The 24,610-nt window shown below is 45.4% G+C and overlaps 1 protein-coding gene across 2 annotated transcripts; it reads left to right on the top strand.

The window, feature by feature from the left end:
• The first annotated feature begins 12,517 nt into the window (after positions 1–12,517).
• On the top strand, positions 12,518–24,033 carry MKS1 (MKS transition zone complex subunit 1). Of its 2 annotated transcripts, XM_068977536.1 has the most exons (18): positions 12,518–12,597; positions 13,106–13,215; positions 14,436–14,503; positions 14,942–15,097; positions 16,151–16,248; positions 16,418–16,546; positions 16,802–16,906; positions 17,110–17,218; positions 17,750–17,806; positions 19,009–19,051; positions 19,309–19,374; positions 21,163–21,233; positions 21,579–21,648; positions 21,744–21,851; positions 22,515–22,648; positions 23,141–23,223; positions 23,309–23,406; positions 23,516–24,033. In XM_068977536.1, exons 1-18 carry the CDS (start codon positions 12,518–12,520, stop codon positions 23,605–23,607), a joined length of 1,677 nt encoding a protein of 558 aa, XP_068833637.1. In that variant the 3' UTR covers positions 23,608–24,033. The 2 variants fall into 2 exon arrangements, with proteins under 2 accessions (XP_068833637.1, XP_068833638.1); XM_068977537.1 differs by lacking the exon at positions 23,141–23,223.
• Positions 24,034–24,610: the final 577 nt, after the last annotated feature.

Below are 24,610 nucleotides of genomic sequence, written 5' to 3'. Positions count from 1 at the left end.
CACTGAGAACACTCCTTTTGCTCCAAATCTTGAACATGTCACTGAAGACCAAGGCCAACTTGTTGGGACACATTGTAGGGAAAATGGGGCTGCCCAAGATAAAAGCATTTGATTATCAAAAGCCGAGTATGTTTCTTAAATAAAGGTATTTGAGTTCTGGCTAGGGCCCACAAATGAACTGTTTCAGAGGCTGGGTACTGTTGATCTCCTTTATTTTCCTACTGATTCTGGTAATGTCCATGTGGTAATACCCATGTGGTCCCACCTGTTCCACTGTTGACTCATTGCCTGGAAAGGGCTGGGGAAAGGTGAGGATGCTTCCTCTCTTGGTGCCCTGGGTAAGCTGTCCTGTAAATAGCACTCTTGTACCAGTGTTTCCTGGGATCACCCAAACATACTTGCAGCAGATGCTGTTGGCACCCTGCCCAGGTCCCCTTGACCAGCTGCTGAGCATGTTGGTTGCTAACAACTCATACATGCACTCACCTCAGGATTGTCCTTGGCTGATGGAAGGCATCTAGCCCAGTGATTCTTAAGAGGTTCCATTCTACTTCTTCCAGGAAATCAATCAATTCTCCAAGGAGATCTGATCCATTGTAATGAAGAATGATATATACAAACAAAATCTGGTTACTACGGATGCTCATTTCTACTGAAAAGTGACTGCTTCTGGACTCTTTGGATGGACAGAGCTGGGAACTATATGTATGTATGGAACTCATGCAAATACACATATGTACATAATTACATACCTATATTCATGTCTGATTCTGTCTTTGTACATATTTTTTTTAATCTCCAGGAGTTTTATTGTTAACTCCAAATCTGATCCAGCACCACAGGCTTCATTCTCTGCTTTACCCCCTTTTCTTATTTGTAACTTCTTTCTCAGACAATGACAAGCATGATTCTTGTTATCTACAACATGATTACTTATTTGCTCAACTCTAGCAGACAAATGACGGAGAAGGCGATGGCACCCCACACCAGTACTCTTGCCTGGAAGGTCCCATGGATGGAGGAGCCTGGTGGGCTGCAGTCCATGGGGTCGCAAAGAGTCAGACACGACTGAGGACTTCAATTTCACTTTTCACTTTTTCATGCATTGGAAAAGGAAATGGCAACTCACTCCAGTGTTCTTGCCTGGAGACTCCCAGGGACGGGGAAGCCTGGTGGGCTGCCGTCTATGGGATCGCACAGAGCCGGACACGACTGAAGTGACTTAGCAGCAGCAGCAGCAGCAGCAGCAGCAGACAAGTAAAGTATTTTCAGAATTGTGAACCCATAACCCTCTGAGAGATAAATTTACTAATTAGAATACAGTGTTTGTGGATAGTTCTTTTTGTCTTTATCCTTGTGAACCCATCAAAACACTACTTTCCAGAGTTATTTCAGTTAGTTCCTTATTTTCTCACTCCTTTCAGTGTGGTTATGTAAGTTACTTTTAAGATAGAATTCTTGGTCATAGTCTGCATTCCATTTTGGATCCCTCTCACAACTCGGTAAATAGTTTACAATTTACATACAATGACATCCACTCATTGTGACACACAGTTCTTTAGATTTTGAGTTGTGTTCAACTCTTTGGATCCCATGGATCGTAGCCCATCAGGCTCCTCTGTCCATGTGGATTCTCCAGGCAAGAATACTGGAGTGGGTTGCCATGCCCTCCTCTGGGGACCTTTCCAACCCAGGGATCGAACCCAGGTCTCCTGCATCGCAGGTGGATTCTTTACCATCTGAGCCACCAGGGAAGCCTGCTAAGCACACTCACAACTTGGTAAATAGTTTACAATTTACATACAAGGACACCCACTCATTGTGACACACAGTTCTATAGATTTTAAGTTGTATATCACATAGTTCCATATAAGACAGTTTCTTACCCCCCACCTAGTTTCTTTATGCTGCCCCTTTATTATTATTTGCCGTTGTTCAGTCACTAAGTCATATCTGACTCTTTGCAATCCCTTGAGGAATTCTTTGGCAGTTTCCTCTGTCCTTCTCTGTCTCCCAGAGTTTGCTCAAATTCATGTCCATTGAGTGGTGATGCTATCTAACCATCTCATCCTCTGCCACCCCCTTCTCCTTTTGCCTTCAATCTTTCCCAGCATCAGGCTTTTGAGTCAGCTCTTCACATCTGGTGGCCAAAGTATTGGAGCTTCAGCTTCAGTATCAGTCTTTCCAATGAATATTCAGAATTGATTTCCTTTAGGATTGACTGGTTTGATCTCCTTATTGTCCAAGGGACTCTCAAGAGTCTTCTCCAACCCAGTTCAAAAGCATCAATTCTTTGGCACTCAGCTTTCCATACATGACTACTGAAAAACCAGAATTTTAACTATAGGGACCTTTGTCAGCAACTCCAGAGGGAATGCTTTCAAACACATTCTATGAGGCCAGCATTTATTTTGATATCAAAACCAGAGACATTACCACCACTCCCCCCCCCCCAAATTATGCTCAATATCACTGATGGATGTGTTCACAAAAATCCTCAACAAAACATTAGCAAACCAAATTCAATGATACATTAAATGTATTGTACATCATGAGTAAGTGGAATTTATTCTGGGAATATAAGGATCATTCAGTACCCATAAATCAATCAATGTGTTACACCACATTAATACAACGAAGTCACATAATCATCTCAATAGATGCAGAAAACGCTTATGAAAAAAATTCAACATCCATTCAGGATAAAAAACAATCTCAACAAAGTGGGCATAGAAGGAACACACCTCAACATATAAAAGGTCATTTATGACAAACCTAGAAGCTAACATCATTCTCAATGGTCAAAAGTTGACAGGTTTTCCTTTAAGATCAGGAACAAGACAAGTAAGCCCATTCCTGCTACTTTTATTCAATATAGTCCTGGAAGACCTAGCCACTGTAATTAGACAAGAAAAAGAAATAAGAGACTCTCAAATTAGAAATGAAGAAATAAAACCATCACTATTTGTAGATGATGTGATATTACATAGAGAAAACCATAAAGCGTCTACCAAAAATATTAGAGCTAATAGATGAATTCAATTAATTTGCTTGATACCAAATTGATATACAGAAACATTTTGTATTTCTATACACTTATAACGGACTATAGAAGGAGAAACCAAGAAAACAATACCATTTACAATATCATCAAAAATAATAAATATCTAAAAGCAAATTTAACCACGGGGATAAAAAAATCTGCACTCTGAAAATGATAAGACCTTGATGAAAAAAAGATGGCACAAATAGACAGAGAGCTATACCATGATCATGGATCAGAAAAATTAATATTGTTAAGTGTTCATCCTACTCATGGCAATCTATATATTCAATGTAATCCCTATCAAAATATCAATACCAACGACATTTTTCACAGAACTGGAACAAATAACCATAAAATCTGTGTGGAACTACAAAAGACCCTGAATAGCCCAAGCAATCTTGATAAAGAAGAATAAACTTTATCTTTTATACTCTCCTTGAAAATACTGGAAATACTCTTTGACTTCAAACTACCCTACAAAATTATAGTAATCAAAATAATGTGGTATGGATTTACATAAGATGGTGGAGTAGAAGGATGTCCCCTCATCTCTTCCTGCGAGAGCACCAAAATAGCAACCAGCTGTTGAAAAACCATCGACAGGAGAATGCTGGAACCCACCAAAAAAGATACCCCACCATCTAAAGACAAAGGAGAGGCTGCATCAAGATGGTAGGAGGGGTGCAATCATGATAAAAGCAAATCCCATACCTGCTGGCTGAGTGACAAACAAACCGGAGAACAATAATACCAAAGAAGTTTTCCCACTGCTGTGAAGGGTCCGAGCTCCATGTCAGGCTTCTTAGCTTGGGAATCTGGCAAACAGACTGGAAATCCCCAGGGAATCTGAACTTGAATGCGAGTGGGATTTGATTACAGAACTTCCACAGGACTGGGGGAAAAAGAGACTCCACTCTCGGAGGGTACAAACAAAATTTGGCATTCACCAAGACCCAAGGGACAGGGACAATGACCCCACAGGAGATTGAACCAGACCCACCTGCAGGTGTTGGAAGGTCTCCTGTGGAAGGCATGGGTTGGCAGTGGCTCACCCCAGGAACCAGGGCACTGGTAGCAGCAGTCCTGAAAGCTGTTCCCTGGCTTAAGTCCTCTTGGAACGTGAAGTCGCTCAGTCGTGTCCGACTCTTTGCGACTCTCCATGGACTGTAGCCTACCAGGCTGCTCTGTCCATGGGATTTTCCAGGCAATAGTACTGGAGTGGATTGCCATTTCCTTCTCCAAGGGATCTTCCCAACCCAGGGATCAAACCCAGGTCTCCTGCATCGTAGACAGACGCTTTACCATCTGAGCCACCAGGGAAGTCCAAGTCCCCTTGGAGGTCACCATTAATTCTAGAGCCTGTAGGCCCCAGGGCTGGGTCACTTCAGGCCAAACAACTAACAGGGAGGGAGTGCAACACCACCCATCAGCAGATAATCAGATTAAAGAATACTGAAAAACACAGAAGGTGATTGCAGAGAAGAAAGCATTTAAGTGAGAAATTGATATCTGGTCTTATGTCCTGGATATGTCTCCTAGTTTATAGTCTACGGGAACTTGAATAGAATTTGTATCCTACTGTTGTGTGAAAATTGTGTAAATCTTAGTTATGTTGAATTGGTTTGCTGTGTTTTTCAGGTCTACTATATCCATCTAATTCTCTGTATATTCATTCTATTAATTTTTAAAAAAAATCATTTATTCATTTATTTTACTTTACAATATTGTATTGGTTTTGCCATACATTGACTTGAATCTGCCATGGGTGTACATGTGTTCCCCATCCTGAACCCCCTTCCCACCTCCCTCCCCATCCCATCCCGCTGGGTCATCCCAGTGCACCAGCCCCGAGCACCCTGTGTTATTCATCAAACCTGGACTGGCGATTGATTTCACATATGATAATTTACATGTTTCAACACCATTCTCCCAAATCATCCCACCCTCTCCCTCTCCCACAGAGTCCAAAAGACTGTTCTTTACATCTGTGTCTCTTTTGCTGTCTCACATACAGGGTTATTGTTACCATCTTTCTAAATTCCATATATATGCGTTAGTACACTGTATTGGTGTTTTTCTTTCTGGCTTACTTCACTCTGTATAATCGGCTCCAGTTTCATCCACCTCATTAGAACTGATTCAAATGTATTCTTTTTAATGGCTGAGTAATACTCCATTGTGTATATGTACCACTGCTTTCTTATCCATTCGTCTGATGATGGACATCTAGGTTGCTTCCATGTCCTGGCTATTATAAACAGTGCTGCGATGAACATTGGGGTACATGTGTCTCTTTCAATTCTGGTTTCCTCAGTGTATGTGCCCAGCAGTGGGATTGCTGGCACGTATGGCAGTTTTATTTCCAGTTTTTTTAAGGAATCTCCACACTGTTCTCCATAGTGGCTGTACTAGTTTGCATTCCCACCAATGGTGTAAGAAGGTTCCCTTTTCTCCACACCCTCTCCAGCACTTATTGCTTGTAGACTTTTCGATAGCAGCCATTCTGACTGGCGTGAAATGTTCCCTCATTGTGGTTTTGATTTGCATTTCTCTGATAATGAGTGATGTTGAGCATCTTTTCATGTGTTTGTTAGCCATCTGTATGTCTTCTTTGGAGAAATGTCTGTTTGGTTCTTTGGCCCACCTTTTGATTGGGTCTTTTATTTTTCTGGAATTGAGCTGCAGGAGTTGCTTGTATATTTTTGAGATTAATTCTTTGTCTGTTGCTTCATTTGCTGTTATTTCCTCCCATTCTGAAGGCTGTCTTTTCACCTTCCTTATAGTTTCCTTTGTTGTGCAGAAGCTTTTAGTTTTAATTAAGTCCCATTTGTTTATTTTTGCTTTTATTTCCAATATTCTGGGAGGTGGGTCATAGAGGATCCTGCTGTGGTTTATGTCGGAGAGTGTTTTGCCTATGTTTTCCTCTAGGAGTTTTATAGTTTCTGGCCTTACGTTTAGATCTTTAATCCATTTTGAGTTTATTTTTGTGTATGGTGTTATATAGTTTGATATTGAAACTCCAACTAAAAATCTTAATTTATCTACTTAAAATAATTATAATATACAGCGGAACTGTGTGTAACCTTGTTCTGTATTTTCCAAGTCTCCTGCAAATGTGTTATCATATTTTCATAATTAAGAAATGCTATTACAGTCAACAAAACTCCCTTGAGATTCTGTAATTCTCAAGAAATGAATCATTTTAATTCATACTATAAATTCATACTATAAAATTCATACTATAAAAAAGCTATTTATAAATAGCATTATTCTACTACTACTTTTAAATGCATCAAGCACTTCTAAATATCTAGAAGGACTAGATATCCATATAAGAACTTAATTGTCCACTATGTACACAGCACTGTTAAATAAAATGCACACATGTAACTATGGTTAAAAAAATAGTATGGTATTGTACTGGCACAAACATACACACACATAGATCAATGGGGCAGAGTAGAGCCCAGAAATAAACTCTTGCACATATGATCAATTTATTGATGACAAAGGAGGCAAGAATATATATTGGGGAAAAGACAGTCTCTCTTTTGGAGAGAAAAATTGTTGGAAAAACTGAACAGCTACATGTAAAAGAATGAAACCAGACCATTTTCTCACCAAGTACACAAAAATAAGCTCAAAATAGATGGATTAAAGACATAAACATCAGACCTGAAACCATAAAACTTCCAGAAGAAAAATCACTCTTTGACATTGATTTTAGCAATAATTTTTGGATCTTATTTCTCAGAACAGAGCAACAAAAGCAAAAAAAAAAAGAGAGAGAGAGAGAGAGAGGTCATATCAAACTGAAAATCTTGTGCACAGTGAAGTCAATTGTGGACAAAATGAAAAGGAACATACTGGATGGGAGAATATATTTGTAACTGATATGTCTAATAAGGAGTTAATGTTAAATATCCAAAATATACAAAGAACTCATACAACTCATTAGATAAAAGTCTGACTTAAAAGGGACCTGAAACAGCAGTTTTCCAAAGAAAACATATAGTTGGCCAAGAGACATGAAAAGCTGCTAACCATCAGGGAAATGCAAAACCACAATGAGACATTACTTCACACCTTTCTGGTCACTGGGATGACCCTGAGGGATGGGGATGGGAAGGGAGGTGGGAGGGGGGTTCATGATGCAGAACACATGTACACCCATGGCTGATTCATGTCACTGTATGGCAAAAACCACTACAATATTGTAAAGTAATTAGATTCCAATTAAAATAAATGCATTAAAAAGAAAGAATTATCAAAAAGAGAACAAATAACAAGTGTTGGTGAAGATGTAGTAAAAAGAGAACCCTCATAAACTCTTGGTAGAAATGCAAATTGTTGTAGTCAGTGTGGAAACCAATATAGAGAGTCCTCAAAAAATTAAACATATAACTACCATACCATCCAGAGATTCCACTCCTGGGTTTTCATCTGAAGAAAATTAAAACACTAATTCAAAAAGATGTATACCCACAGTGTTCACTGTTGCATTATTTATAATAGCCAAGATACCGGAGCAGCCTAATGTTCATCAGTAGATGAATAAATAGATATGCCATATATACACAATGGATTATTACCCAGCTATAAGAAGAATGAAATCTTGTCATATGCAACAGCATGCATGTACCAAAAGGGTATGATGCTAAGTGAAATAAGATAGCTGCTGCTGCTGCTAAGTCGCTTCAGTTGTGTCTGACTCTGTGCGACCCCATAGACGGGAGCCCACCAGGCTCCCCCGTCCCTGGGATTCTTCAGGCAAGAACACTGGAGTGGGTTGCCATTTCCTTCTCCAATGAAATAAGATAAAGACAAATACTGAATGTTTTCATTTATATCAGGAATCTAAAAAACAAAACAAAAGAAAAGTAGAATAAAACAGAAATAGACTTACAGACACAGAAGACAAACTTGGGGTTGCCAGAAGGGAGGAGGGTTCAGGGATGTGCAAAATGGGTGAAGGGAATGAAGAGGTACAAACTGCCAGTTATAAAATAAATAAATCACAGGGATAAATGTACAGCATAGGTAATTTAGTCAATAATATTGCAATAACTTTGGTCCATAATCTATAAACATATTGAATTACTATGTTGTACATCTGAAATTAATAAAATATTATGTCAATCATACTTCAGTTTGTAAAAAAGAGTGTTAATATCTCCAACTATAACTGGATTTGCCTATTTCCCCTTTCATGTCTATCAATTTTTTGTTTCATGTATTTTGAAATTGTTAAGTGCACAAATATTTAGTTTTCTTATGTTCTCTTGATGAACTGGTGCATTTATCATTACAAAATATACTTCCTTATTCCTGATAATATCCCTTGTTTTGAAATCTATTTTGTCTGTTATTAAGATAGCCTTTCTAGTTTTCTTGGGATTAATGTTTGCTTGGTACATCTTTTTCCATCCTTTAACTTTAAAAAACTAATTTTTTTTCTTTTTCATTTCTACTTTTGTTTTCATCCAGTTTTATCGAGATCTAACTGACATACAGCACTGCTTAAGTTTTATGTGTACAGCATAATAATTTGATTTATAAACATCGTGAAATGATTATCAGTAAGTTTAGTGAACATCCATAATCTCATATAAAATTACAGAATGCAAAAGTACATACACAAAATAGAAGAAATAGAAAAAATATTTTTCCTTGTGATGAGATTGCTTAGGATTTACCTTCTTAATAACTTTCATATGTAATGTACAGCAATGTTAATTCTATTTATTATGTTGTACTTTACACACACATATTTTTCTTTTAACTGGAAGTTTGCACCTTTTGAGTGTCTGAATCCAGTTCCCCCTCTCTCTGCCTCCCACTTCTGATAAACACAAATTTGATCTCTTTTTCTATGAGTTTGTTTTTGAAATATAACTGAATTACAACACTATATTAGTTTCTGTTATTCAACAGTGGTTTGATATTTCTATATATTTCAAAATGGACAACATGATAAGTTTAGTTCTGACCTCTCATCATACAACATTACATAGTTATTGACTATATTCCCCATATTGTACATTTCATACTCATGACTAGTTTACCTTGCAAGTAGAAGTTTGTATTTATTAATCTGCTTCACCTATTTCTTTCCTCCCCTCTCCTGGCAACCTCTTATTTGTTCTTTGTCTCTATAATTCTGTTTCTATTTTGTTGTGTTTGTTTACTTGTTTTAGTTTTTAGACTCCAGATATAAATGAAATGAAAGTATTTATTTTTCTCTGACCTTTTTTCACTCAGCATAATAACCTCACTCAGCACAATATCCTCACAACCTTGTTGTCACAATAGCAAGATTTCCTTATATTTTTTAACTTTTAAATTATGAATGTCTTTATATTGAAAGCCAGTGTCTCATGGACAGCATACGATCAGAGCTTGCTTTTTATCCAATCTGACAATCTCTGCTTTATGGTATTTTTAAGGCCCTCACCTCCATCTTCAAAGTCAGAGGAAGAGGGAGAAAAGCAAGAGTCAAGTCTATTATTCCTCATAAGATTGTTTCATTCCAGAAGAATCTCTTCTCTGGACCAAGGTCAGTTCAAAGGACAGTTAATAGACACAAAGCACAGACACCGTGGGACACAGAAGAACTTTGGAAGAAGCGTATGACATTCTCCCTCCTCTGTGAGAATAAAAACTAACTTTATAACTTCCAAGTAAGTTATTATAAAGTATCAGCTGGAGAGGGGAAAGAGAGTGATTGGACTGTTATGCTGTAGCTCAGGTGTGACTAGTTTAAGAAAGAAAAAAGTGGGCTTGGGAATGGGAGTAGTTGTAAGGAGACAGGCCACTTCATAGGAGAGCTCATAGGTTTGAGTCAAAACATCTTGAACATAAATCCAGGCTCTACGTTTCCTGGTCATAAGATTGAGAAATACAATTAATGTCTTGGCTTATAAACATGTGAAAAGGAAGCCGTGTTTACCCTTCATGATTGTGCAATCATTTTTTAACCAAAAAAGTTATCCAAATAATGGCACTATTTTAGGGAGAACAGAGTAAATATCAACTCTAAACGTTCCTGATTAGGGATAGGGGAGGAAGGGTTGCTGGTGATGGTACAGGGGATTTTGGCCTTTATGTTATGTAATCCAAACTTTACATTTTTAACAAGATATCAGTACATAAACATAGTGGGGATCAGGCTCTTCTTGATATCAGGATACAGACTCCTTCCAGAATCTGATAAAAGCCATGAACTTTTTCCAGAAAAATGGCCCACACAAAATTCGAGGATGGTTTTTTGTTTGTTTGTTTGTTTAATTTGTCTGCATCAGGGCTTAGTTGCAGCACATGGGATCTTTGTTGCATCATGCAGGATCTTTCGCTGTGGTGCATAGATTCTCTAGTTGTGGTGCAAAGGCTCAGAAGTTGTGGCCTGCCGTCTTAGTTGCCCTGTGACATGTAGGATCTTAGTTCCCACACCAAGGACCAAACCCGTGTCCCCTGAATTGCAAGGTGGATTCTTAACCACTGGACCATGAGGGAAGTCCCTAGGGAGTTTTGTTTTTTTTTTTGGTTGACGTATAGTTAGTTGATTTGGGCTTCCCTGGTGGCTCAGACAGTAAAGAATCCACCTGCAATGCAGGAGAACTGGGTTCAATCCTTGGGTTGGGAAGATTCCCTTGAGGAGGGCCTGGTAACCCTCTCTAGTATTCTTGCCTACAGAATCCCCGAGGACAGAGGAGCATGGCGGGCTACAGTCCATGGGATTGCAAAGAGTCAGACATGACTGTGTGACTAAGCATAGCACAGTCAATTTAGATCGTTAGTTTAAGGTGTAAAACCATAGCTATATTTCCCTGTGTTATAAAACATATCTCTGTTTCTTATTTATTTTATACATAGTAGTTTGTAACTCCTAATCTCATACCCCTATCTTGCCACTCTCCCTTCCCTCTCCCTGCTGGGTAAGGGAATCAATAGACCCCTTCCTTGAACTCTGCTCATGGACCCCAATTTTAAGAATCCTGATTTATATCAGTAAATAAAAGTTATAAAAATATAGTTTACCTGTATAAAAATAATTATGGTTCTTAGACAAATCACTTATATTTGGATGTCATGTGATACAGTACTTTGCTTATAATTATGTCAGGTTGACTTTGCTCTAAGTTAGATTTGGTGTAAAATGAAAGTTGGTTCAGGCTCCAACTTTATCATTTGTGGTTCATATGGCAAAATGTTGCCTATTCACAATTTTAAAAGAAAAAATCAGAGTGATCTTTTTTCTTAAGAACTGATATTCTGCCTTCACGGTTTCACCTGTTGAAATAATTATCACTATTTCCCAGGTTGGGAATTGTGTGCTCTTACAGAATAAATTGGTAGGTGAGGGGTTGTGAAGAAGAGTGGAAGGTGTTCAGGCTTCAAAAGACAGGCCTGGGCTGGAGTCTCAGCTCCTCTACCACTTACTCCAGTTCAACCTTTAAGTTCTGGCCTTCAATAACTTCATTGGCTATGAGAATAATACCTACTTAAGGGATTTCTAGGAGGATTAGGGACAATATAAACAAGGAGCCCTATTAGATCTTACATAAATAGGGCTATTGTTATAGTGAGTCTTTAGTGTTATACAAGAGCAGCTTTGTTGCTGATGGCTCCCAATGCCATATAATCAAATTGGGTTCAGGGGACAAGAAGCAGCAAATGACAAAGGTTGATAACTGCTGCCATGCCCAAGGTGCCAGAGAGCCGGACTCGAGGTTACAGGTGTGTTCCGCCTTTGGCAGCCCAATGAAGCACGTCTTCAGGATGGCATTTTATTGACTTTCTCAAGGTCAGTGCGGTATCTAAGGTGGCTTAAAAATGGGGAAATAACACATGCAGGGGAAAGACCAGTGCAATAACGACATCTTTTCCTTCCTTACTGCTAGCTTCCTTGTTCCTTTTTTCTCTGGTTCAGTGAATGCCAACGCAAGGATTAATAAATCTTCTGACATTTTTGTTTGTTTCCAAGAAAATACTTTCATGTCTGGGTAACTGTCTTCACCTCCCGTCACTCCTCTGGGAAGAATGGGTGCATCCTGTGAGTCCCCGTTAACCGATTCTGAGGCCAAAGTGTCCCAGGATTCAGTGTAAGACTGTGGTGTGGCGGGAAAAGTAGTCGCTGAGAACTCAGGACACTCGGATTTGGGGCCCACGACCATTTCTGTCCGAATCTACATAATGGGGGCCGACAGCGCTGCTTTAGTTTCCTCATTCGTCAAGCGCATCCAGCCCGGCCTTGGGTGTGAGCGAGCTTTGTTCGCACTGAAGACCAGTGGCAACCCCGCAGGACCACCCCAGCCGTGGTGGGCAGGGGCTCAGCCCGGGCGGGGCCCGCGATGGGCGGGGCTTCTGCCGCGCCGCCTAGGGAACCGGGTTCCAGGCTCCGGACGGCGTCTCAGTTGCCAGGGGAACCGGGGCGGTGCGCTTTCCGGCGCAGTCGTGCGCGGCGCAGCTGTCATGGCGGAGGCCATCTGGAGCAGTGACACCGGAGAGGCCGTGTACCGCTCCCGGGACCCCGTGCGCAACCTCCGCCTCCGGTAGTCGCATCACCCCAGAGCCCCGTGCTTTCATGCTCTCAGATGATTGGAGCCTGAATTACACTTCTCCTTTGCTGGGGCCCTCATTTCCTTTTGCAGTACTGACCGCTGTCACCCCGGTCTCCTCGCGTTTCCCTCACTACCTGGAACCCTCTTCACTCGCAACTTTCTAGACTCACCCTTTTAGGACCCTGGTGGTGCTGCTGCTAAGTCGCTTCGGTCCTGTCCGACTCTGTGCGACCCCATAGACGGCAGCCCACCAGGCTCCCCCGTCCCTGGGATTCTCCGCCCCCCAAATTCCTCAGAGCCCTGTCTCCCTCCAATACACTCTCGCATCCTCTCCTCCCTGGGGCCCCATGCCCCCTTGCCCTCCCCTCTGTTGCCTGCATCCGGCCACATCTCCTGGTAGCCATAATCTCTTCAGTGTTTTGTTCCCCATCCTTGCTGTGTGTTCCTCTCCTGCTTGCGTATCTTGTAACAGTATTTTGGGCCTCTCTTTTCCTGGCAGAGTCCACCTGCAAAGAATCACATCAAGCAACTACCTCCATTGCCAGCCTGCTGCCCAGCTGGGGAAGGATCTCATAGACTTGGCCACTTTTAGGCCTCACCCAACGGCCAGTGGGTGTATGGTGGTGATGCGGCCCCTTGGGGATCTGGGGAAGGGCCTAGGGCGGAGGTTACTTCTTAAGACAGAGTAGACCCAGGTCTATAGTCTGAGGTGTAGAGAGGTTGGGTTTCTTGTCCAAGGTCACTGGGCTACTAACTGTTGAAATCAGAATTTGATCCCAGGCAGTTTTAACTACTACATTATGTTGTGTGAAAATTGAATTCAAGAAATGATTCCTATCATCAAGAAGCTGATCTTAACTGTGGTTAAATGTAGTGAAATAGCAAATACCGTGCTTTGGGTATATTATAAATTTACCTCTAAACCCAAATGCCATTTCTGACTTTTTTTTTCTTTTTCCTGAGAAAATAACACTTCAAACTTGAAACTTAGAATATAAACACTTTTTATAAACAAGTTAAACATTTGGGTCTGCATGGTAAATGCACTTTTTTTTTTTTAACCTTGCTGTGTGGCATGTGGGATCTTAGTTTTCCCTGTAGGGATGGAACCCATCCTCCCTGCAAAGCAACCATGGGACTACCAGGGAAGTCCCAGAAAATGTACATATTAGTATTATCTGTGTTCTAGCCTTTTTCTTTCTCTGAGAAGCCAGAAAACTGAGAAAGAGAAGACAGTGTGTTTGTGTTAGGTCACTAGTCTCTTTGCTTTTGTTGTTTCTGTTCAGAAATATTTCTGGGTAAAAGTGTGAGCTGGTGGGTTTGGAAGCATATATCTTTGGAAAAGGCATACTCATCTAGGAGTGTACATACTAGATTTGGTTCTTAAAAAGAAATCTGTTATACGTCTTTCCTTTTCTCTCTTAATACTTGGCCTCTTAAGATTACAGTGTTTGTGATTCTAGATTTATGGCTTCAGAAATATTGAAGATAAAAATGCCATGGTTCATAGCAAATGTAGACAATTGGGATTGAGAAAGAGCTGTTCAGCCTGTATCTAAATTTCAGCTCTTGACTCTGAATTAGATTAAATAATTCCTGGAGGACGTGATTTCTTTTATTAAAGTTAGAGGGGTGATTAACACTTCATGGGTCTTAACCTTGGCTTCTGCACATATCTACTGCCTCTCTAGAGTGAGTACATCATAATCAGTGAACTCCAACTGGTTTTGTGGCAAATATAAGAGCACAGACTTTGGTTATAACCAACCAGAGAGCAAGAAGTGGTGCTAGTTGGCTCAAACATTTGACTCACTCTGTTTTCTTTGGAGGTGGACACCGCCCAGAGGAAGAAGAAGAGGAGGCTGTGATTGGGTGGCAAGAGAAGCTCTTCAGCCAGGTGGGCTAGTGTCCCTGTCTGCTCCGTCTCCCTGCACCCAGCCCACGTCCACCTGCCTGGTCTCAGGGAAAGGTTCCTGATACATATCACCAAACTGACTTCCAGAAAGGTTACAACAGTGTATGCTTCCCACTGCTGTGTGTACAGGATCAGTGTAATGCAGTGCCTGCCACTAGCCAGTTTTATGATCTTGAGTAATATGCTTTTTGTCTCTGGGCCGCATACCAAAACAGCAGAATCACTGTCTTGGTATGTCAATTCTATAACAGCAGAATTGAGTTAGACTGTCGCTCTGGTTCCTTGTAGCTCTAACCTTCGTTGGCTTTTCTGTCCTCCATCAGTTTAGATAAAACATCACGACAAATGGTCTTTGACCAAACAGTTGTAGTGACAAAATTAAAATACTCTCGGTGGAACTCTGTTTCTTTGTGACCTCAGTTTGAAGTAGATCTGTACCAAAATGAAGCAGCCTGTCAGAGCCCTTTGGATCATCAGTACCATCAAGAGATTCTGAAGCTGGAAGATTCAGGTGGCAGGAAGAACCGACGGATCTTTACCTACACTGACTCTGATAGATACACCAATTTGGAGGAGGTACCATTCTTTCCCACGTAGACAGACTCAGGTAGACTTACCCATGCTCTGTAGCTCCCTTCACCTTGTTTTCCCCTGGCTTTCTGGCCTCATGTTTTAACTCAGAAGCATGTTAAGTGAGCCTGTCTAGGAATTCCCGTGTGTTTCTGGCAGCCAGGCTGGAGTAAGTAGGTGGGCACAGCCTGTGGGTGATGTGGCTGCTGCTCCCTGCCCGATCTGCTGGAGGGACTGGGGAGCCAGCAGTGTCTCTAATGCTAGGCTTGCAGACTGCACACTGCGGGGAGCAGCCACTAGGTTTGATTTCCCCCGTGCATCATGAGATCAGACAGGTGGATGGCATCTAGAACCATCTAGATTGAATTCATCATGGGATTCAGCCAAAACTGAACATACACATTTGAAGAGGAATTCAGTACTGTATAGGGAATGGCTTATGTCCTCAGTGTGCCGATGACAGCGTACCCTTGTGGCCTCATTTTAGATTTTCTTCAGTCACTCTATGATATGTTCTATCTTCTCAGTGAGATTATAAACTCCTTGAAAGAGGGGAGAGCCTATATTTGCTGATTTTTGTCTATGAGCCTGTAGATTTCTAAGCCAGGTGTTAAGTGAATGTTTTTGAAAGTTGTGGGTTGGTAGCATGTAAAATTTAGGTTGTCTGTTTTGGTAAAGAAAGGAAAATTACAGTTAGTGTTCAGTTACCTGTGGGAGCATTTTTCACGGAATACTTGTGTTACATTTGGCATCTTCCAACCACCTAGTGATGTCAGCATCTACTGGGTCAACTCACCCAACTCTTTTGGTACGGGCTTACAGACTGCAGACTCATTTCTCAAGAGTAATGTGCTGCTACAACCTTAGGGCAAATCAGGGCTTGGTCGGGCTCTTCTCTGAGCTGTTTGTGCCACTGTGACCTCCCATCAGCGTGTGCTGTTGTGAGGTGGCTGCGTTCTTAAGGTCCTGTGAGGTTTCAGAAGGAAGATTTCCCTCCAGGTGCTTGGTCCCACGTGGCCCTGAGCAGCTGGCTTATACCAAGCTGGTCTGTTTTTCCAGCACTGTCAGAAAATGACCACCGCAGCCAGTGAAATGCCATCCTTCTTGGTCGAGCGAATGGCAAACGTCAGGCGGCGACGGCAGGACAGGCGAGGGATGTGAGTGCCAGTGTGTCCCTGTGTTCTTTCTGTGCCTGTGGTCTTGGTGTGCTCACCGGTGCGAGTATCCCACTCTGGAGTATCCCAGGAGGAGTGTGCTCCCTTGCGTCCTTCCTTCAGGCTCTTCAGGGGGTGCCAGGGAAGTGACCCTTCCTGTGGTGTCTCCCAGGGAAGGTGGCATTCTTAAGTCACGAATCGTCACCTGGGAGCCCTCAGAAGAATTCATCAAGAACAACCATGTCATCAACACCGCTCTCCAGACCATGTACATCATGGCAGACCTGGGGCCCTATGGAAAGTGAGTGAAGCTTCTCACTGCCCAACTCAGACCTTCATCCTCTTCTGTCACTAACCATCACCCTCCTGTTACGGTCATCCCAGGTATGGGAGGGAGGGATTTTGTTTCCTTCTTTTTCTTTGGAAGGAAATGTTTTACTCTGACTGTTCTCATCCTAGCCTCTGTCTTTTCCCCTGATGTGAACGGAATACCTCGTCCTCTTTCCCGGAAATGGGGCCAGCAATCTTGAACTCGGGTGTTACCCCTGGTTTCTAGGCTTGGCTATAAGAAGCATGAACATGTCCTCTGTACTCTGAAGGTAGACAGCAATGGAGTGATCACAGTAAAACCTGACTTCACTGGCTCCAAAGGACCCTACAGGTGAGAAGAGGAAGAAAGAGGCAGTGGAGACTAGCATTCCTTTCCTGGGCTTCACTTCTTGCCTCGAGCTGAGGAAGTTCTCAGAAAACCCTTCGTCTCTCCTAACGTTTAAATTCCCAGCCGACAGTTTGTCCCTGGGTTGGGTCTGGAGGGCCTCATCTCCTGTTTTCCCAGTTAGTCCCTTTGTGGCTTTGACCTTACAGAATCGAGACAGAGGGGGAGAAGCAGGAGCTGTGGAAGTATACGATTGACAACGTGTCTTCCCTCGCCCAGCCTGAGGAGGAGGAGCGGGAACAGCGCGTGTTCAAGGACGTGAGTGCTGATTCACCTGAGAACCGGAGAGCTGGGAGCTGTGGCCGCGCCTGAGGGTGGGTCAGCAGCGGCCGGGTCTTGCTCTTGATGGCCTCTCCTGACTTGGGAAGCCCTTCTAACCTATCAGACACGAGGCTTTGAGCCTGTTATCAAATCATTATACTAATGACGATCTATCTGAGCATGGCCTGTGCTCTGTGCTAGGGCCTTCACGTGCCTAATTTCATTTAGACTGCACCACAGCCCTTCGAGGGAATGCTTATTTTATGACCATTTTATAAGTGAGGCAATGGAGACCAAGAAGCTACGTAGTCTGCCCCAGGTCGCAGCAGCGTGGGAGCCGGGTTGGCCCCAGGCCAGTGGACTCCAGAGCCTCTGTGCTTCGCTGTCGGATGTCGGCAGCAGGAGCGCTCAGGCACCCGGCTCTCTGTGGAGTTTCCCATTCCTGCTGCGTTTCTCCCTCCCATTCAGACCTGAACCCTGGTCTGCCTGGGACTGCATCTTGAGTCTCGGTGTGGTTTGTTTCCTCAGCTCTACGGCCGGCACAAGGAGTATCTCAACAGCCTTGTGGGCACTGACTTTGAGATGGTGAGTACCCCAGCTTCCCGCACCACCATAAGAGTGCTCTGACTCTAGCTGAGTGACGGTCCTCATTCAAGGTCCCCAAGACACACTCTTCAGTGTAAAAAGAGAGTAGAAAATAACATGAGTATAGTCCTTGCTGTGTTTTTGAAGCGTTGCATGTTGATGTAGAACTGTCGATGCATGGGAAGAGGTCTCAAAGGGCACACACCTTCTGGGGGCTTTCTCTGGGAAGGGGGTGGAGTTGGGAGACAGTAGGTGGCTATTGAGGGCTGAGAGGGATATGTCAGGAATGTTTCCTTTTTATTCTCTAAACTTAGGTAGTTTTGAATTTTTATCAGTGGTGGTGCATTCATGTATTACTTTATAATTAATTTTATTGTTGCTGTTGAGTCACTCAGTCGTGTCTGACTCTTTGTGACCCTGTGGACTGCGGCATGCCAGGCTTCCCTGTCCTCGACTGTCTCCTGGAGTTTGCTCAAATTCATGTCCACTGAGTCAGTGATGCTATCTAACCATTAATTTTTTTTGTAAATAAGTATAAAGATGAAAAATGTCTTCCTCACTCTTAATGTAGATGTTTTTCCTACGTGCCCCATAAAGGAGGGAGGCGTCTCATTTCTGTTCGTCAGATAGTTTGGCTTTTAAGAGAAAACAGTTTCAATCCATAGTCCTGTACTCCTATTCTTTATCTTCTCTTATTCTAGGAGTTCCATTTCTAGATAGAAACGGAGACAGAGTTAGCTGGTGGTCCCCCTCTCTGTCTGTAAAAAGTTAGCTTTCACTATTTTTATATTGTATTAGCAACAGATGTTTAGTGTTAAAAAGTTAGCTAAGATAGAGATACAAAGAATTTAAAAGAAAACTGCCTAGCTTCTTGGCCTCAGCCCCCAGAGGGAGCAGAGTCTCCGGCCTCTTGCTGTAGGGCAGTGGCAGCTGTGCCTGCTTCTCTTGACCATTCTCATAAGGTCCCCACACTCCATTGCCCCTTCCACCATTTAAATTAGGTGCTTTCCCCCTATGTTATGCATTTGAGAAATGAAGGAAACACATCTGTGGAGAAATGGCAGGTGGGGAGGAAGCGTGGGTAGTTACTTGCCAGAAGTGGACGTCTCATGTCAGGTCCTGTGGGGGTTTACGGGCAGGCTGGAGGAGAGGCGTCGCTTCCCTCAGGCCTCCTGACCGGTCCCCACTTCTCTCTACCCCAGACTGTACCAGGTGCCCTCCGGCTGTTTGTGAATGGAGAGGTGGGTAAGTGTCTCACCAGACAGGGGTCCCCTGACGCTTGGCAAGTGTCAGAGAGAGCAGTGTGGAATAGTCCCCCCCACCCCAGCAGTGGCCTTGGGTTGTCCGCAGTGCTCGGGAGACTCAGGTGTGAGTCTTTCCTGGAAACACAGAGTTCCCGGCCCTCGGGAGCCTTGCTTCCATAAGTGGGTAGGTCCTGCAGGACTGGGTCAGGCGTTAGGGGTGATAGGGCAATAAACTGAAACCGTTTCCTGTTTTCTTAGTTTCAGCCCAAGGCTATGAGTATGACAACCTCTACGTCCACTTCTTTGTGGAATTGCCAACTTCTAGTAAGTAGTATTCACAAGTCTCTCTTTTTACCCCTTCTGACAGTTTTCCAGAAGCATTCGGTCAGGTTTCCTTCCCCACTCCTCCACTGAAATTGTTACCGTTCTTTTCAAGGTCATAGGTCACTTCCAAGATGTGGAATCCTGTGGGGACGTGTCTGCCTTTGCCCTCCTTGGTCTCCCAGTTGCTACAGCTCACTTTCCTCACTGCCCCTCTCCTCTTGCCTTCGGGCTCCATGCTCCTCTCTGCTCTCTTGGTGGTGGCTCAGCAGCCTCCTTGGCTATTTCCTTATCTGCTGTTGACCTAAAACTATTAGAACATCCAAGGCCGGGCCTGGCCTTCTGTTACCGTCTCTCCACAGTCTTTCTAGGTGGCCTCATCCTTCCTGTGGCTTCAGTACTGTGTGTGTGTCTCAGACGCCCAGACCAGTCTAGTCTTAGCCTCTCCCTGAATTCCAGACTCACGCCCACTTACCTGTTTGTTCTTTCTTCTTAACGTGACCGAAAGCATCCTTGATTCCTCCTCTTGCCGCAGACCTGCCATCACGGTCTTCTCCATCTTAGCAAAACCACAGCGTCATCTCCTTGGCTTCTAATACCAGGAATATAAGAGACATCCTTGATTCCCCACTTCCTCTAGCTCCCTACCACCATTCATGCCATCAGCAATTCCTGTCAGGTCTGCTTCCCAAAGATGTCCCGAATTACCTGTTCTCTTCACGACCCTGGACCAAACCACCATCATCTCTTACTTAGGCCAAAGCGTGGTTTCCAGTTTCTCCTCTTGCTTCCTGCCTTGCTCTTATGCTTCTTTTCTCTTCTTAAATAATTTGTATTTATTTGTGTATTTTTAGCTGTGCTGGGTCTTCGCTGCTGCAAGGGCTCCTCTCTAGTTGGGGTGCTCCGGCTTCTCACGGCAGTGGCTTCTCCTGTTGCAGAGCACGGGCCCTCGGGCACTGAGGCTTCAGCAGCCGTGGCTCCCGGGCTCTGGAGCACAGGCTCCCTAGTTCTGGTGCACGGGCTTAGTTTCTCCTCAGCTTGTGGGAATCTTCCCGGACCAGGGACCGAACCTGTGTCTCCTGCATTGGCAGGTGGATTCTTTATCATTGAGCCACCAGGGAAGCCCCTTCTTACGTTTCATTTGCCACACACACCACAGCTTAGCCGAGCCTTCAAAATGTAAACCAGCTGTGTCTCTCTTCACCTTAAAGCCCCACAGCTTCCCTTCCCAGTTTGAGCAAACTCCAGACCCCATTCCCTGAAAGAGCTGGCCCCAGCCTGTCTCTCCCTTATAACATTCCAGTCATGCTTCCTGTTCCTCAACAGGCCAAGTTCATTCCCACTTTAGGGCCTTTTCAGGACCATTTCCTCTGTCCGAAACCTCTTGAATCCTATCTTTGCATGACTGGTTCTGCTTCAGTTTAGGTCTCAGCCTAAGTGCCGCCTCCGAGGGTCCCTCAGCATCCCTAGATGGGCCTCCAGGCCTCTCAATCTCTTCACGCTGTTCTATATTTAGCTTTTATCACTCTTGACGGTCTGTTGTTGGTTGGCTTTCTGTGCCCCCTCCCACCGCCAGCTGGAAGGTTAGCCCCCTGAGAGACAGGAAGCTTTTCTGTCCAGTCACTGCAGTGTCCCCAGAGGCCAGTCATAGCACACAATGGGCCCAGTGAACGTGGCGTGAGTGATTGGTCACGTGCCTGAGTAACTGAATGCAGAAAGGAGCTTTGTGTTTCTCTCAGCTGCTCGCCTTCCTCCCAGGTCGACTTACTCTGTGTCGTCTTTGGCTTTTAGACTGGTCAAGCCCAGCGTTCCAGCAGCTCTCAGGAATAACACAGACCTGTGCCACCAAGTCCCGGGGGATGGTATGGCAACAAGAGGGGCACCTGGAGGGAACAGGGCTGCTCCCGGCATGACATCCAAAGATGATCGGGCTAACAGCGTGGGGAGGACTCCAGAGCTGGGTCTGGTGCTTTGCTGTGGGCCCTGCAGGGCCGCCTGGCCCCAGGGTTCTCTGCCTTTTTGAGAATGGCAGCAGCTTGCGTCTGGGTGTCCCTTCCCCTCTTAGCCTCTTATTTCCTGTGTGGAGTGATAGTTTTTCCTTTTCCATTGGGACCGTGACCTTGTCACTGGCCACAGGAAAAATGAGTGCCAAGTGAGGCCTTGCCACTCTGTGGCACCGAGTACAAAACAACAGCCCTCCTTTTTAGGATAACGTGGCCTACTTCTCCTACCCTTTCACATTCGAGGCCTCCTTCCTCCACGAGGACGAATCTGTCGGTGAGTGGGCCGGCCGGTCCTCGGCCTTGGGGCTCCTCAGAGGCGCCCTCTCCTGTGGGGGCCTCCCGGGACCTGGCCGCTTCTCCCCTCCACAGATGCGCTCCCAGAGTGGCCCGTGCTCTACTTCGAGGTCCTCTCGCTGGACTTCTGGCAGCGGTACCGCGTGGAAGGCTACGGGGCTGTGGTGCTGCCCGCCACCCCAGGTGACCTCTTGGCCCTGCCCTGCATGCAGCCTCCTGCCCCCGCTCCTAGATGCAAGGCTGATGCTTCAGAGGACTCGACCACTTCCTGGGAGAAGCGGGGATGACTGGGAACTAGAAGCACTTAACTTGCAAGATTCTGTGCTCCTTTTGAGGGCATTTTCTGTCTGTTAGAGACAGCTGAGCAGCCCTGGACTCTGATTCCCGCTCCTCTGATTTGACCTGCAGCCTTGGGGGAGCAGCCTGTGTCAAGATGGGCTCTGAACAGACATGTACTAAGCGGATCACCGTTCCTTTAGAAATAATAGCCACTGTCTTCTCTTGTGTGCCAGGCAGTGTGCTGAGTGCTTCTTGTTTAATTCTTCCCACCACTCTTTGAGGCATAGGTGTTGGTATTATTTCCGTTTTATTAGATGAGGAGAATAGGGCTCAGAGAGGCTGAGAAACTTGCGCCAGCACCCAGGTAGTAACTGGCAGAGCTAAGATCTGAGCTTCTGTCTGATTGATTCCCACGTGGGTCCCCTAAACCTCCGTGGTGACCTTCACCAGAGGTCAGGCCGTCCCCAGACCAGGTGTTTTAGTGGTGGCAAGGCCGGTGTCACTGCTGGGGAGTCCGCGAGGGACCACAGGCCCTTTCCAGCCTTAGCTGCATCCTCTTCTGCCCAGGCTCTCACACCCTGACGGTCTCCACCTGGAGGCCCCTGGAGCTCAGCCCAGTGGCTGAACTGCGGAGGTTTTTCATTGGTGGCTCTCTGGAGCTGGAGGACCTCTCCTACGTGTGGATACCAGGAACCTTCAAGGTGACTTTTGTCTCTGGGTAGACTTCACCCTGGGAAGTTATGCCCCTGTCTTCTGGGAAAGGTGCAGTCTGGGTTAAGGCCCCCTAACTCTTCATTGCTTCGTCAGGGCTTAGTCTCTTCCTTTCTGTGGCCCCAGTGGGAGATCTCAGCCCCATCTTGAAGCACATACAGACGTCACTGGAGAGCTCTGAGAAGTAGGACACTTAGAGGTTTCACCTGGTCCCCATCAGAGTAACCGGCTCCTTCCCCCAGCCCATCCCTGAGACCTCAGGAAGCAGAGGGTCAGCCGGCTTCTTAGAAGACTGCTAATTCTCAAATGAGGCTGGACTGTTCCCTGATTGACAGTTGGGAGATGATGGCATTTGGGTGTTGGGATGAACTTTCCCCAACAGACCTGTTCTCCCCAAGAATGGGAATAAGAATGGGAGTGAGGCCAGCATGCTGCCTGGGGTCTGGAAACCAACCGAAGCCTGACACTAACCGGATCCACAGGGGGAGCGTCTGAGCCGCTTCGGACTCCGCACCGAGACCACAGGCAGCGTCACCTTCCGCCTGCACTGTCTGCAGCAGTCCCGGTGAGTGGCCCTGGCCCTCTGCCTCAGGGCTCCTGGTCCCCAGGGCTGCAGAGCAGCCGTGGTCAGGTGGCTGGCTCCCCCACAGGGCCTTTATGGAGTCAAGTTCCCTCCGGAAGAGGATGCGGAGTGTGTTGGACCGTCTGGAGGGATTCAGCCAGCAGAGTTCCATTCACAATGTGCTGGGTAGGCTTCCCCCTCCACCCAAGTCCAGCCACCCCACCCCTCCCGACATCCACATGGGCCCCATCGCCCCTACACCATGGTCCTGACTCCATGTCTGCTTCCCTCACAGAGGCCTTCCGGCGAGCCCGGCGCCGTATGCAGGAGGCCCGAGAAAGCCTCCCCCAGGACCTTGTGAGTCCCTCGGAAACCTCCGTCTCCTAGCTTGCTGTAGCCCCGGCCTCTGTGATGAGTGATACCCACCACGGCCCGGGCCCTGCCACCTCTCCGTCTTTCTGGTTAGAGACCCCACTGACCTGGTGAGAACCAGAGGAGCTGAGAATCCTGACCCCCCCACCTGCTCTTCAGCTGCCAAATGTCCACAGGTGGTCCACTCTTGATATGTCAGCCCCTGCACGTGCCCCTCACTGGAGGACAGGTGTTTCGGGGTTGAGACCCATTTGAGGGTAAGGCCAGAGTCACTTCTGTCCTCGGCACCACCTGCTTTCTGGGTGTCGGGGGCAGAACACAGCGGTCCGTCCTGCTCTGCACCTGCTGCACACGTGGGGGCCCGAGAGAGAAGGCAGGCGAGGGAGGTCTTCCATCCCCAGCCCAGGAGCCCAGCCTCTTCTTCCTGCCGGGGGCTGGCTGCCGGAGTAAATGAAGGCTGAAGGCAGTGTCCAGTCCTTTCTGCTAGCTGGCTAGTGGCTTTTATTGTGGTTTTTTTGTACATAAAAAGGTTTTCTACCATCTGATGTTCCGTCGACTTGTTTTCTGCTCAAGTTTCTGGCATGGCCAAGGTATTCTCCTCAATGTTGGGGCCCTTAACACTGCCGCCCTTCCCTGCCTTTTCCTATTCCAGAGGTTCTTTGGATTCTCCAAACTCAGCCCCCAGGAGGGTCTTCAAGGTTAGTGCCGGCTGTGTCTTAGCAGCATTCCTCTGAAACATCTGGAGTGAAGTATACGACAGGTTCCACGCCGCCCCATCCCCAGCCCAAAGCAGGAACAGCTTCTGCCCTCAGCAGTGCTTTCTTGGGAGAAGCAGCGAGTGCTGCCAACCCTGCAGGCTTCAGAGGAAGACCATGGGGTGGCTGGAGGCTGGGTCTCTGGCCTCCTATTTCTGGGCATGGGTCAGGAACAGGCTGGGAAGTGGTCGAAAGTGGCTGGAAACCCTCCTTCTTGCCTGGGCCTCCCAGAACCCCTTGCTTGGCCCTTGAGCCCTTGTACG

The sequence above is a fragment of the Capricornis sumatraensis genome, chromosome 8, assembly GCF_032405125.1.
Source record: "Capricornis sumatraensis isolate serow.1 chromosome 8, serow.2, whole genome shotgun sequence".
Classification (NCBI taxonomy): Eukaryota; Metazoa; Chordata; class Mammalia; order Artiodactyla; family Bovidae; genus Capricornis; species Capricornis sumatraensis.
Note: the sequence above shows the minus strand (reverse complement) of the source record. Positions and strands in the feature narration are given on the sequence as shown.

Coding starts and splice junctions, on each gene's coding strand:
- MKS1 (XM_068977536.1), top strand. CDS start 12,518: ATGGCGGAGGCCATCTGGAGCAGTGACACCGGAGAGGCCGTGTACCGC. Junction 19,375..21,162: donor TGTGGAATTGCCAACTTCTA/GTAAGTAGTATT, acceptor TTTGGCTTTTAG/ACTGGTCAAGCCCAGCGTTC. Junction 21,234..21,578: donor CCACCAAGTCCCGGGGGATG/GTATGGCAACAA, acceptor CCTCCTTTTTAG/GATAACGTGGCCTACTTCTC.